The sequence below is a fragment of the Aspergillus saccharolyticus genome, assembly GCF_003184585.1.
Source record: "Aspergillus saccharolyticus JOP 1030-1 unplaced genomic scaffold BP01scaffold_2, whole genome shotgun sequence".
NCBI lineage: Eukaryota > Fungi > Ascomycota > Eurotiomycetes > Eurotiales > Aspergillaceae > Aspergillus > Aspergillus saccharolyticus.
The window spans coordinates 1,107,437-1,121,340 of record NW_020290612.1 but is presented as its reverse complement, the minus strand read 5'-3'; the positions used below and the strand labels follow the sequence as shown (position 1 = coordinate 1,121,340).

General features: G+C 51.7%; 4 protein-coding genes across 4 annotated transcripts; 2 read left to right on the top strand and 2 right to left on the bottom strand.

Moving 5' to 3' along the window:
• Positions 1-1,260: 1,260 nt before the first annotated feature.
• Positions 1,261-3,618, top strand: BP01DRAFT_379053 (PHD finger domain protein; the record flags this gene model as incomplete). The annotated part of the gene is made up of 2 exons (XM_025577116.1): positions 1,261-3,374; positions 3,426-3,618. The coding sequence occupies 2 exons, from the start codon at positions 1,261-1,263 to the stop codon at positions 3,616-3,618; spliced, it is 2,307 nt and encodes a 768-aa protein (XP_025435464.1).
• Positions 3,619-7,758: 4,140 nt separating this feature from the next.
• BP01DRAFT_379051 (uncharacterized protein) lies at positions 7,759-8,360 on the bottom strand (the record flags this gene model as incomplete). The annotated part of the gene is made up of 2 exons (XM_025577115.1): positions 7,759-8,246; positions 8,303-8,360. 2 exons carry the CDS (start codon positions 8,358-8,360, stop codon positions 7,759-7,761), a joined length of 546 nt encoding a protein of 181 aa, XP_025435463.1.
• Positions 8,361-9,257: 897 nt separating this feature from the next.
• BP01DRAFT_388513 (GNAT family N-acetyltransferase) lies at positions 9,258-10,138 on the top strand (the record flags this gene model as incomplete). The annotated part of the gene is made up of 2 exons (XM_025577840.1): positions 9,258-9,513; positions 9,586-10,138. The coding sequence occupies exons 1-2, from the start codon at positions 9,401-9,403 to the stop codon at positions 10,136-10,138; spliced, it is 666 nt and encodes a 221-aa protein (XP_025435462.1). The 5' UTR covers positions 9,258-9,400.
• A 758-nt stretch (positions 10,139-10,896) lies between these two features.
• On the bottom strand, positions 10,897-13,578 carry BP01DRAFT_78732 (putative protein kinase (Lkh1)). Its single transcript, XM_025580107.1, has 6 exons — positions 12,332-13,578; positions 12,197-12,275; positions 11,802-12,149; positions 11,293-11,755; positions 11,159-11,246; positions 10,897-11,107 (listed from the first exon to the last, which is right to left on the bottom strand). The coding sequence occupies exons 1-6, from the start codon at positions 13,163-13,165 to the stop codon at positions 10,907-10,909; spliced, it is 2,013 nt and encodes a 670-aa protein (XP_025435461.1). The 5' UTR covers positions 13,166-13,578; the 3' UTR covers positions 10,897-10,906.
• Between the last annotated feature and the right edge of the window lie 326 nt (positions 13,579-13,904).

Below are 13,904 nucleotides of genomic sequence, written 5' to 3'. Positions count from 1 at the left end.
TGAAGATTTGAAGATGGTCACAGAACCGGTTCTTTGGAGGGTAATTTTATCCTTCCGTAGTCTTTTTCATCTCTTCATTGAAAATGGTTCTCCAGTGGATCTGCGGATGTATGTAAAAAGAAAAAAAAAGGAAGAAAAAAAAAACCCCCGTCAAAAATTATTACCAAATTACAAACAGAGGAAAACGAAAACATAAAATTCAGTTTCCTCAACGACTTTTCTCCCTAATTTAAAACACCTCTCCTTGACTGTCGTCTCCTTGGGAACCAACTGTACAGACAGACAGACAGACAGACAGACAGAAAGATAGACTGACCATTGGGATACTTACAGCTGACTGCTTCGGTTCAGGGAACATCTAAAGGAACAGATTGAAGGGAACGAACGAACGCATTCCGCCGGAAGCACCATTCATTCATTCTTGGAATTGAACCTTTTCTCTTACCATCATCCATCTTCAAATCTCATTACTACGGAGTACTTAACTATTGACTTAGTTACTACGACCTCTTCCTCTTAACAATTACCTCTTACAACCACTTCCACTACTAACTACTACTTCCTTCCCTCCCTTCTTCCTCCTCTCCTCCCTCTCTTGAACGACCCTCCGCTGTCTTCTCCTCTTCCTTCTCCCTCCCTAGGATCCTGCCTCTCCTCCTCCGATTCGACTACTACTACTACTCCTACTATGTGCTAAATCGTCCATCCCTCCCCTTTCCCCTCCGCTCAGTCCTTCGCAGGGGTCCCAAACGCAAAACTCGAGTTCCATGACCCCGGGCAACTTCACATTCGTCGGCAACTTCGATCCCTACCGAACCCCTCTCCTCGAACATTCCTGACGAACCACAAAATATTTTGAAATTTCTGCGAGAGGGTTGCCTGGCAGCTTTGCAATTGAATGGTTGCTGGGATCATACAATTGCTGCTGACATGAGTTGGGATCACCCCGTTCACAGGTATGTGACTTTCTGGTCCCAGTCCATTCATTCAATCAATATTCTCTCTCCTACACCTCCGGCACCACGGGCTGGCACAAGCGGGGTTGCTTTGTCTTCTTTATCCCTCTTCACACTACCTGATAAAGCCACTTATTCAATACTTGTGCTTGTGTGCTCTTGTGCTGCGATTTTTCTCCACCCTTCTTTTTGTGTATATAATTGGCCCATCTATACAATTTGTCCTCGCTGGCCCCTAGGCTGGTTCCGCGGAGCTTTCCTGTCGAACTCCGCATCCTCCCCGAAGTAGCCGCTGATGTGCACCATGATACTGACCGAGCCGTCCTTTACCTTCAGCTTCAGCTATCCACACGGTGAACCTCAGACTCCAACGAGGACCCCTCCGACGACCACCATTTTTGGTGATTCGGCCTTTCAGACTCCCAAACTCGAGTCCAGCTTCTTCGATCCCCGAGTTACCTGGGACACCTCCGATCCCTATGCCTCCAGCCCGGAATTTCTTCGAACCCCCCAGAAATTCGGCATAACCTCCCCTTCGATCAATCCCCTCCGATTGCCGGAACATGGCCCCGACCGACCATTAGAAGCCGAGACAAATCTGAAGGGTAGCAAAGGCACGGAGCAGGATACAGATACAGCGAAACGACGCCGGCCGTCCAAACCCAATGGCTTCATAGAGGAGGACGGTCCACGGACGGTTGACTCGGCCAAGTCTGCTGCCACCATCCAGACACCCCCACCGAGCAGTGCTTCCCGGAAGAAGATGGCGGAGTGTGGTGAGAACAAGGGCACCGGTCGACGGACCTCCGATTCCCATGCCGTGGGCGCTCATCTGGAGACTCCTAGCCGCATCATGGGAGCCTCTCCCCGGCTTTTCGATTTCACCTCGTCTCCCGATCCGTTCCAACTCGGCTCCTTGAATCCTTCCGCCTCCCCTCTCTTCCCGCAGCAGCGGCTGTTCTGGGATCAGGACCTGGCCAACCATGGGGTTGGAATGGGTCTCTCGACAAGTGGTGTCGATCTGTTCGGTCCGCAGACTAGTGGCCCTTTCCAGCTCAATCCCCCGCCTCTGCAGGATCTCCATATCCCTCAACTGCCTGCAATTGAGGGCAGCATGGACCTTCCCGAGTTCAATAGCAACGGCTACAACCTGTCGTCTACCACTACCACCGATGCTGCGCTGTTTCCCGCCCCATTCTCTACCTCTCCTCGTCTCCCGATAGCGAAGGCTGAGGATCCAGCCATGTTCCTTAGCTCTCCCGCACGTCGATTTGGGGGGCCCCAGCCAACTCCCGCAAAGAGGCTCTTTGGTCGGCCTGCTCGCCAGCCTTACCACCATCAGACCGAGGAGTCTAAGCGGGAAGAGCTCCGTCGGGCACAGAGTGTCCACCAGCAGCTCTCCGTGTTTGATAACGAGGAGGAGGAGGAGGATGACTACACTCCTCGACAGACTCGCCCGACGCTGACTCGAAGTGTCACCCACACAGCCATCACTGCTTCTGCTGCTCGCTCAGGTGTGGGGAGCACGATGTCTACGACGAATGGCATCCGCAAGAGCCCATCCAAGGGTCGCCTGTCACCTGTCAAGTCCATGCGGCAGTCAATGCCCCGCTCAACGTCCGCGGCCAGTCTTCCCACACGATCTCAGTCTGTAGTCCTCCGCATCGGCCGGGATGGTCGAGCCAAGACTGAGATGCAGCCCGTGCAAGAGGCGGCAACCGGATTGACCGATCCCATCACTGCCATGGATCTCGAAGGCTCTACAACAGAGAGCGAGTATGACTCGGTCGACTATTCTGAATACCCCGTCATCCCCAGTCGCAACCCGTCCTTCGCCTTTTCTGATGCTGGGGGGTCGGTGACGGCCCGCAGCGACTCGGGCTCACGGCCGCACTCCAAGGGCTCCTACACTTCGACGGCAGCATCGTCCCAGTCGGGACGGATGTCCCCTTGGAATGGATCCTCGCGCGGACTCTCTCGTCGACCCCAATACAAACCGACTCTGGATGACTGGAAACGGACCCCGAAAAGACAGACTGGCATGCTCCACTCGGATCTATCTTACTTGAGTGCCGGATCACTCGGAGAGCCCTTCGATGATGTCGATGAGGGCAGCGGCGATGCTCAGCATGCCCTCCGGAAGGTGTTACAAGAGCGGGGACGTCCGCTGCGGCCTCATACTGTCAGTTATAGCTCGCGAATCGGTCGTGCCAACCGTTCATTGGCCCATCTCCGGTCGTCGCCCCCGCGCTTTGGAGCCGAATTGGACCTCGGTGCGCGAGCTCTGAACACCTCGCCCACGACGATGACGGACCCCGACATTGCGACACCGATTACCGATCGGTTCAGCAATCCCAGTCGGGGAACCAGATGTGTCTGTAATTCCATGGACAATGGTGGCCACCTGATGATCCAATGGTAAGTGACTCTCAACACTAGCGACCTTGTCCTAGCCTGACTCAGGGACAGTGAATCATGCAGTCACTGGTTGCATACCAAGTGTGTTGGTCTCGAACGGGCCAACCTCCCGTCTGTCTATGTCTGCGTCTTCTGCGCGACGCAGACGCCTACCCGAAAGAACAATCGGGGTCGAGTTCCTGTTGGTGGAGTCGGCCCTGTACCCACCTCACCCTTAGCCCATAAGTCCTATCGATTCCGGTGAACCCCCGACTTAGATACGCTGGTACGACTTGATTTCTTTTCTACTTGACATACATGTACCTTCAATACCCCTCCTTATCTCATGCTACCTATCCTCATACCCCGCCCATGCCTCTCTCTCGCCTCGAGGAGCAGAGAGCTGGCCAGTCATCCCGGTCTCCTTTATTCTTCTGTCCTGGAGCTAGACATACCCCCTTCTTTGTTTCTGGACCGTCTCATCTTGTTTCCGGGCGGCTCCGTGTTTGCATCACCCAGTGACAAGGGTTACTTATTGTCTTTTAATCCTCCGGCAACGGCTCTGTGATACCTTGCACTGTATGTAACCAATTTCAATCATACAAATACATTCACAATGATGAAATGCTGCCTGACCTTGAGTCAGCTGGTATAGACTATAAGCTATGCCAGCGAAGCTATTATCTTTATCTACCCCGTAACGCAGTCGGAGAGCCCCTCAATCAACGCAATGGAAGGTCGAGGGACAAACATGCCTGTCTGTCCATTTTAACCACGGGACTTGATACAAGCATCCTTTCTCGGCTAAGGGAGTTCTACTACTACTACTACTACTACTACTACTACTACTACTACTACTACTGTACCAATTCCAAGACGTACTGTAGTACGTATGCACGTATTTACCGTCCTGTCTCCTCTGAAGGGGAGGTGAATGTAGCGTGTGAGGGCCAAGTCTGGAATAGACCAAGAAACGCTTTCACTTAGTGCCGCATTATCCATTGGTTTATTTAGCTTATCTTTCTCGCCGGTCTTCATGGACTGCTATCAATGAGTGATGCCGCCCAATTTGGGTCATCACATAATCGGTCTGGCGGGGTTGGGTGGTTCTGCGTAAATCCCTGTTGTTCCCACATAATGGAATGTACTAGTACGACAAACATGGGTTGGCCCTATTCAGAAACAGGACAACGACACTAGCATCGACATCAAGGAGAGATGTCCGGATCATTTCAACCATGTATGGATTATCAGATAGCAAGGGCAACTGAATGGATTGTATGCATAAGCTTGGCACCATAACCGTCAGGGATGCTGAAATCTGGCGAGGTGAGAGGGGAATGAGGCATAAGAAGTTGTAGCTACAATACGATATTACTACGTGCTTAACCTTCGGCACTATAACTCTGCTTCCACCACTGTGATCCTAGGACTGCAACTAAACCGAATCCCAAACGAGCCACTATTCGAAGTGTAAGATGTTTCCGCAGCAGTCTTGCATAGCTTCTCATAGTCCCCTGGCACTGATGGCATCTAGCTTGCTGCTTTCCCTTTTTCCTCCTTGGATCTCAGTAGGGGGGCTAAAAAAGGCGAACCTGGGGTGTACCACCTGGGTAAGCAGGGGAACACTACGCGTTGTGTATTCATAAACAGTGACTGAGCCGCTTCGGGGGCGAATGTATCGCAGGAAATGCCGAACTGTGCTCGGAATCTCATCATTCTCTTTTACGCAGCTTCCTTTGAAATAACTCAACCAATTTGGAAAAAGTGATTATCCCGATTTTGCCATCTGTGTCATCGGAAGTCTTGTCGACTGCCGTTGCCACTTCACATTGCATCACCGCTTGCTGTCATGACCAGTATGCTCACCACCATGGGCCTTTCAATTGAAAGGTACCGCCGAGAGTGCCATGACCTGACAGTCCCCTGAAGACCCAGGCTATACCCGGGAAAGGCCTGTGCAGTGAAAGGTGATAGGATCTACTTGTCAGGGTAGAAACCTAGGTAAGGAATCAACCACTAAACACCATGGATTCGTCTAGCAATGACAAAGGTAGTCTATATCCACAGATTAGACTGATCCTTAAGAGATCAGTAGCCCAGTAGCAAGAAGTCAGTACCTTATAGACACCGGAAGAATACAGATCCACTATTAATTACCTCACGACTCCCATAGCCGCTATAATATGTTATTCTGGAGATCCCAACCATGATATTCTAGTTATTCTATTATAAATAATGCTCCTCTCACTAGACCGAGTCACCGGGCTCGGGTGCCGGGGATAATCTTATGTATTCCGAATCCGGAAAGATAGAAAACTAATAGCAAAAGATGGGTGATATGCGGGATATATAGTAGAGATAGGATTATGTGAAGTATCTCTGTGTCTCTTTTGTGTTCTCTTCGCTGGTGTATCATGTGCGATATGTTAAATCTCTTGATATGCCGCATGGTAGAGATCGTGCTGGTAGTCGAAGAGCTAGACAAACTTAGCAGTCCTTTGTGATACGGTAGTGAAGCCTAAGTGGCTCTGGTGCATATGTTGCCTTCGTACCGCAGTCAAGGACTTTAAATCTGAGGAGATAGAGTAACAAGAGGTCTTCTTTACTAACTGTGTTTTGGATGCGGCCGGATCGATCCTGTGCCAGCAGTGTTTCGGTCGACGCGGCGGTTGCGAAGCGGTATGGATTCACAGCTTTGCTTACTGGATGTTGCTAATCGTCTAGACTCCGGCGGGAGCCTTGGGAAACGCATCCGAACTGGTTGCGCTTATCGACTGGTACACCGAGATCTTCTTTCATTCTCAGCTTCAAGCGTGCGGGGGCAGGGTTCCTTTCTCGTCTGCATAGGTAAGACTATGATGCTTTCTGATTGATACGGCAATGTGCCGGTGTTGATGATGTTCCAGGACGGTAATAACTGTCTCCGGCAGAAATGTAGTTTGTGCAAGCCAGGGGAAAGGCTGGCTATGTTCATTCAAGTCTCTTCTGAGGTCAAGAACGGAGATTGGTGATAGAGCTAGTGATAGAGCTAGTGATTGAGATGATAAATAGATAGATATGGATGATGGTGGTGGATGCTGATGATGGGGGAAGCATCCTGTTGATTGTGTGTTCACATGCTTCTAATTTAGCTTCGCCCGGCCCCTGTGAGGTCAAAGACTCCCATTTACGGGCAAGGCTGTAGCCAAGGGGGCCAGCAAGGTTGTTGAACGCGCTTTGCGTCCAAGGCCTGTACAGGTGGCTGTTCATCTTCGGGCGGCCTTTCCGATGCAGCGATATCAGCCCTGCTTGGTACTGCTCGACCCCATGAGCATAGTAGATGGCGGGATGCAGCTGATTAACATCAACGAAAGACATCAGGCGAGACACTAGCCAGCCATTTTAGACGTGCCTGCGCCTCCTGAAGGACATTATGAACATTCCAGCAACGTTGTTGGGGCATCTCAACAAAGGTGTTGAGGTTAATGCCCCTCAGATCGAGGTAGGCTGGTTGACCAAAGTCCAAAAGATGTGGGATCTCACTCTCACTGAAGATAGTGATTCGTAAGTCGGTCACCGGTCCTGACCGGGTGTGAGTGGCTGACTGCTCATCCTCAGGCGAAGGCGGCGGGTCCTCCAGAGGGAGGTACAGACCCTCATCCCACTCCCCTTCACTATCCGTGTATTGAAAGGGCCCGAAATCTGTGATGGCTCTCGGCATCAGTGAGGGTTTACCGAGTTGAACTAGAACTAGTTCACTGGATCGGAATTGATAAACCAGAAGCCTCCCTAGTGACCTGATATTTGACACCGTATTTTTGTGTCCAAGATCAAGCTAGAAGAAGGCTCTTGGGGGCCCCTATCACGCCTGTCTAGTCAGGCAAGAGGTCGAATGAGAAAACAAGTCCCTCCTTCGGGGTTTGCCCTTATCTGAACCTGAAGGATTCAAGGAGCTTGATCTGAATGAAATTTTAAGAAAAGAGTGATGAGTGCTGTTGTGGTGGATTCCAGGCTATCTGGGGAACACTATCTACACGGTGGCCGAGGCGGTGAGGTGCCAAGTCAATCACAGGAGGCCTGGGACTCCGTCAAAGAGGATCGTCGGGTTTGGTCCGTCGCAGAAGCAGTGATGTTGAAGTTCAAGAACTCGATGGGCACGGTGACGTGCTGGTCGCCGGTGGGGTAAAGATCGTATAGTAGGCTTAGGCCGCTTGGTGAAAGACAACACCAGGGTCTGCCCACCTTAATTGTCTCAAACCATATCGCAAGGTTCCTGGATCGCTGCCATGAAGCAGGTACATTTGGTGGCTGAGGGGTGGATGAGCATGAATGCTGCAATTAGTTGTAGGATTCTCGTCGATGGAGCCCAGCCAGTAGACGCGGGGCGCGACTACTGGGGTTGGATCGAGTTTGAATATTGCGTTTACATTCTGGATCTCGGTGTTCCACTCTTTGTCCTAGTCTCCATCGTCTTCGAAGTCAGGTCCATCATGGCCTTCGCGTCCTTTGCAATATGCGCGGACACAAGTACTGCCACTGCTGAGAAGGGAAGCGGGATGCATTGTTTGGTGGTCTCAATTGTGGTGAGGATTTCGTCGATGTATGTGAGTACTGAACTGAGGATCTTGCAGTTGGGCTTGGGGTTTGGGGGTGTTTGGGCGTTTGTAGACAGGGTTGCGGACAGGTTCAGGGTGAATTCCAGTCGGACGGTGAAGTCTTCCTTGCTGCCCGCGCAGAGCTGCCGGAAACAGAACATGGACGCCCTGTGGTGAGGGGTGCGATCAGTCTTCGAACATAGCTGGTGGGACGATCCACTTCTTTCAGACGCGTCAACAGTGATTCTGCAGGCCGGCTGCTCTTGCTTTCCTACCGCAGCAGGGATCTTGAGCCAGGGAGTTGATACTGGCTTGCCTGTCCGTGTGAGCTATAGCTTCGTAGAGTTGGTTGAAGGAGTGCCATGAACATACTCCAAGACTGGTTGACTAGAGGTCCAGAATATGGTGCCTTTCTTCGTTGATTGGCCATGTATGAATTGTTGCCGGGCTGGGAAGAGACTCGACTGCTATTCTTCAGTCCACATTCCTTCCATGGGAGCTGGGTTGGCATTTACCTGGCTGTTCCAATACGCGTCCTGATTCTCGTCGCTCCATAGCGTGCGCAAATTATCTGGCAGCTCAATCTGAGGTTACCCACGTCGCGTGAATGCATTGGGCGGGTGATAGTATCGATCCATCTTGGGAATAATGATAAGTGTAGGTGTCGTTCGTGTCATTGTAACTTCAAGTCGAGTGCGTTTGAGACAAGTGAGAAGGATGAAAGAAGTAAGGATGATGGAATGTGAAGGAAGTTAGAGGGGATGATGGAGAAAGGATGGAGGGAGGGAGGGAGAAGGAGGAAGAGAAGAGGGTAGTATAAATAAGCCAGGCCTGCCGCTGAAGAAGCCAGCAGTGAATAAGTAGTCGTCTGGAGTGCAAATGGGTAGTATTCTAGCCAGTGAATATGATAATCATCGGACATTATGGTTATTGCAGAATTGAAAGTGCAATTTACATTATCTCAGTGAGGTGATCTGGTGGAGAAATCAATCTGATGATCATGCAGGCCATTCTAGGAACACGATTTAATTTGACACTTTCACTGGACTACGCAAAGCACCAAGTGCCAACTCAGTGAGACGGAGGATATGTTACTACACAATACCAATTCCCACTACAACCACCTCGACTGCCATGAGTAATCCATATCCCCATTCACTAACAAAGATAAATTCCGGCACCAACTTGATATGCCTCCAAGACCCTTTTCAGGAAATGGAGACACTCTCCGAAATGTAATCGATTAATCTATCTGTAGCCAATGACTCACTCGCACCAGCCGTAATACGAGGAACAACAACTCCTAATAAACATAAATATGAATGATCAACCCTGAGGACCAACTCAATCCCACCCAAACCACCAAAGTAGACATACAGGTATAATTATATATAGTCAACCCTTTCTTCATCATCATCATCATCATCACACTCCAATCGCACAGAAAGACCAAACAACACACAAAAAAAAATGTACAAACCCGCAAGCTTCACCACCCCCCGCCTCCTCTTCGAGGCCATGACCCCGTCCGACCTGGAAGCCATGCACGAGATCCGCAACAAAACCGAAGTCATGAGATGGAGGTACGAGAGTGCTGAATCCCCCCCCTTTACCCACCGAGAGAACGGGAAAAAACTAAAATCCACTCACCCCAGCATGCGCAAACTCCCCGACCAGAATCTAGAGGAAACCCGCAGCTGGCTCACCAAATATCTCTCCGGGGAGGACCAACCACCGCGCATGTGCTACGTGATCCGCGAGGTATCGCCAGACGGAACAGCAGGCCCTGTTATTGGCAACATGGGTGTGCGGATGGAGCCCGCCCCGTCGCAGCGGGATGACCCCAACTTGAAGACGTTGAATTCCCCGGAGGAAGGGGCTGAACACCATAGCTCCTCTACCAAGGACCGGTGGGAGTTGGGCTACATCTTCCACCCCTCCGTCTGGGGTAGGGGGTACGCGACAGAGGCGGTGCAGCACCTCAGTCAGCAGTTCTTCGGGGAGGTACAGGCGCAAATGGCCGAGGCGTACGGGGCCGCGGCCGTGGAGAATGTGGACGAGGGTCTGTGGGCGATTACGAATCACGATAACGCGGCGAGTAAGCGAGTTCTGGTCAAGACGGGGTTCAGAGGGCCCGTGGAGGAATTTATAGAGGGGGATGGGACACGATGTAATGTTTTTAGAAAAGATGGCATTTCACAGAACTGAATTAGCGAATGTAGATTTACTCTATATATCATGACACCAGTTGAGAGACTTGGTTATACCTGTGGGATCTTGTAGATGTATATCTCTTCGGTAGTTGCAGGCAAGACAGCTCGAGTTAGACCATGTCTATCAAGCTCAAGAAGGCATCGTGCCGGGATCATGAATATCACTCAGTTCACATGGCTGGCAAGCCTTTGCATGCAGTCTGTTGCATCAGTCGCAACACGGGGTATATACATCGTAGGTTCATATGAGCAATGAAAATAAAGCGTAAGCGGAGGCAGGAACGAGTATCGCATGTATCATAGATACTATCATAATCACTGTCCAGGTAGATCCTGGCCCACGCCCAGAAACCTAATGCAGGCGTATCAAATATAGCAGTAATAGATATAAGGTAGGATGGCTAGCAAATAGCCCATAGAAACAGACGCAACCACAAATGATTTCTCGCGGCGGCCACACGGGTTTTTTCTTCCCTCAAAGTCCGACAAGCAACTAGGGAATATTCACCATCCGGTACTGGAGCTTTGCGACGTAAAGCTCAAACTCCAAACGCCATGAATCCTCTCCCATTGCCTATACCCGGTCGTCGTCATGTGGGCATCCCGTACAGCCCTGATAAGTACTATCCAAAAGAAAATAATAATCCATCTATCGTTAAAGGAGCTATACCCGGCAGAAGAGCTCGAGGCCGCATGGGCCGGCTCGCAGTATGCCGTGCAAGTTGGCGCGCAGTGTCCCTTTGACAGAGACAGCCAAGAGTCCTCACTGACGACGTTGGCCGTTGCGTTGTAATTGTTCCCCGATGCGGAGAGCCTCAGTCCCGTCGTCCACGAGCGACTCCTTGAACCACGGATGCTTCAAGGCTTCTTTGGCGGTGATTCGATTCTTCGGGTCATAGACGAAGATGCGCTGCAACAAATCCAGGAATAGTCGATGGAACTTGGTATTGCTTGGGATAAATTCCTGGGCCTCGTTAGTGGTGCTACCGGCTGTTAATGCTGCGCCAGCACGTACCATGAGCTGTTTCATCGCCCGCACATATTTTCGGGAGGCCCGTGTGGTCTGGTCGTTAGGATATTCCAGCCGGAGGCGAGAAAAGTACCTGCGGAGGTTAGAACCGCCTAGGTCGAAGAAGATAGGAGACCTACTTTGCAGCCTGGTTTTGGCTCCCACTCCGGCCCCCCTGCATCACTTGCCTGACAAGCTTCGTGTCAATCCGCTCACCAATCACGGCCTCCATCATGGCTAGATGTTCGAGGTTGTCATGGGTCTGGAACAGAGCATCTCCAGTGAAGAACTCGACGAGTATACATCCGATACTCCAGATATCACAGGGGAAACTCCAGCCTAGATTGAGGATAATCTCGGGGGCCCGATAATGTCGGGTTGAGACCACCGATGAATGATATTCATCGTCAAAAGTCGCCGATCCAAAGTCAATCAACCGGATCTCGCTGTCGAGCAAGACACGTCGTTGCCGGGCGCTGCGGGAGATCGCGCAAGAGGATGAGGGGATAGTACGATTGTAGGTGAAGGTCTGGTAGGCACTGCTGACAAGCAAAATGTTCTCGGGTTTAAGATCGGTATGGATGAGGTTGAGGTCATGAAGGACTGCATGGTCAGCAGCTGCATGGTATGATCAACGAAGGAGACTCACAGGCAACGCTGGTGAACAATTGCCGGGCAAAGTTCTGGATCTGACTGCTGGGAAACGGCACAAAGGCATTTCCCTTGAGGAAGTCGAAAACACTTTGTCCTAAGAGATCCGTCACAATGCAGATATGGTTGCGGAAATCGAAGCAGTCCCGTAGATGGATGCACTTGTTCCGGTTGGATTTGTCATTCGAGGCCAACGTAGACAAGACTCGCAACTCGATCCGCGACGCATCGCGATATTTCTGGATGGAGCGAATGATCTTAACCGCACAGCGGGTCTTGCGGGTCTTGTCGTACGCCTCGACCACTTTCCCGAACGTGCCTTGGCCCAATAATTTCACGATCGAGTCTGCAAATGTTAGTCCAGGCTTGCTTGTCGCCACGCGGATGACTTACATCGATCGGTCAACGGCACATTGGGCTGCACGATGTAATGGCCGTCGTCATCATCATATTTCTCACCTCGGTTACCATACTGCAATTGATGTTAGCCGCTACTGCATAGTCTCCGGGATGAATCACAATACTGACGTCGCGGATCACGGGGACTGGTACTTCTTTTGCCTTGATGATGGGCTTCGGAGGCGGAACGTAACTTAGAAACGCATCCCCAGCGGTTTCCAACTCCTTTCTCTTCTGTTCATCACGAGCCGACTTTCGAGTAGTCACCCGCTTGCGTTTCTGGCCGGTGTTGGCGTCTTCGTAGTAAACGCCATTGCTAGCCCCTGTGCTGCCCTGGGACAGCGAGGTGGGCGCGGTAGTGTGTAGAGATGTTGTTCGGTCGGTGGAGAGAGACTCGCCTGTGGACTCTTCGCCGTACTGTTGAGGGTTGATGGAGAAAGAGGGTCGATCATAAGCCGCGAGGTCGTAGGTCGTGTCGGGGCCGGTGCGCCGCTTCTTGCTGGCCGGCTGGGGCGCCGTCCCATTCGGGGCATTCATGTAAGCCGGCGCCAGATTGCGCGAGGCGTCCTGGGACTGCTCTGGAGGCGGCGTGTCATCGATGACAATGACTTCCTTTGGTATGCCATTTTTATAGAACTCGCCCCAGTTGGGTTTCCTCCTCCGACCATTGTGGGCGGTGGCCGCACTGTTGATCAGGTTCTGCGTGGGGGGCATGGCGGTCGTTGTGGAAGCGGTTGTGGGCGTCAGAACCGGGGGTATGGTCTTGGGAGATTGGACGAAGGGAAGCGAGGTCGTCTGAGGGTTGACAGTGTAGGGATAGGCGGAGGTGACGAGGCGAGCCGTGCCTGCAGCGGACGTGGTTGGGTACGATGGGGTTGACTGGTAGGGTTGATGATGGGGGTATGCGTAGTGTTGCTGATGATGCGAAGGGTGTGTCGCGGTGGCTGTCGAAGGGGTAGACATTATGGAGAAGAGGAGACGCGAGATCCAGCCGGTCGAGGCGAGCGGCGGATGGTCGTTGAGAGGAATACAATGTTAATGAGAAGAGTGCACGCAATCGACGGGGGGTTGTGGAAGAGGGAGAAGGAGAGGGAAGAAGAGGAGGCGGTTCAGGGAGTGGTCGGATCGTAGTCGACCGTTACCGCAGCGTCACGGCGGTGCTGGGTAGTCACTCTTTCGGTCGTTTCGTCGAGCGCAGTAGGGAGGACTCCAAATGTCGTAGCCTGGGGAAATTGGCGTGTCGCGTCGAGTTTCCCCAGGTGGGTAGGACCAGTATAGGTGGGATTGAGAAGAGGGGGAGGGGGTATCAACGCAGAAGGTGAGGAAGAGGAGAGTTGAGGGAGGGAACTCAGCGAGAGAGGAAGAGGGAGAGTGAGAGAGAGAGTGAGTGAGTGAGAATGGAGGAGGCAGCGTGGGGATTCGCAGAATGGTGGATTGATGGATGAATGGATGGAGGCGAGGCGGTCGGTCGGGGAATATCAGAAGAACCGCGTATGACTGACTGACTGAAACTGACACTCACCAACAGCCGAATTGCAATGAACAAAATTAATTACATGGCGTTGAGAAAAGAGAAAATCAAAGGGGGGTTAGTAGAATGGGGACAGCGACCATGAGGCTAAAGGCGGGGAGGGCGTTGTGGGAATGGTTACTATTGATTGACTGAATTCATGATGGAGGAGGCGATACAGAGAGTGTACTT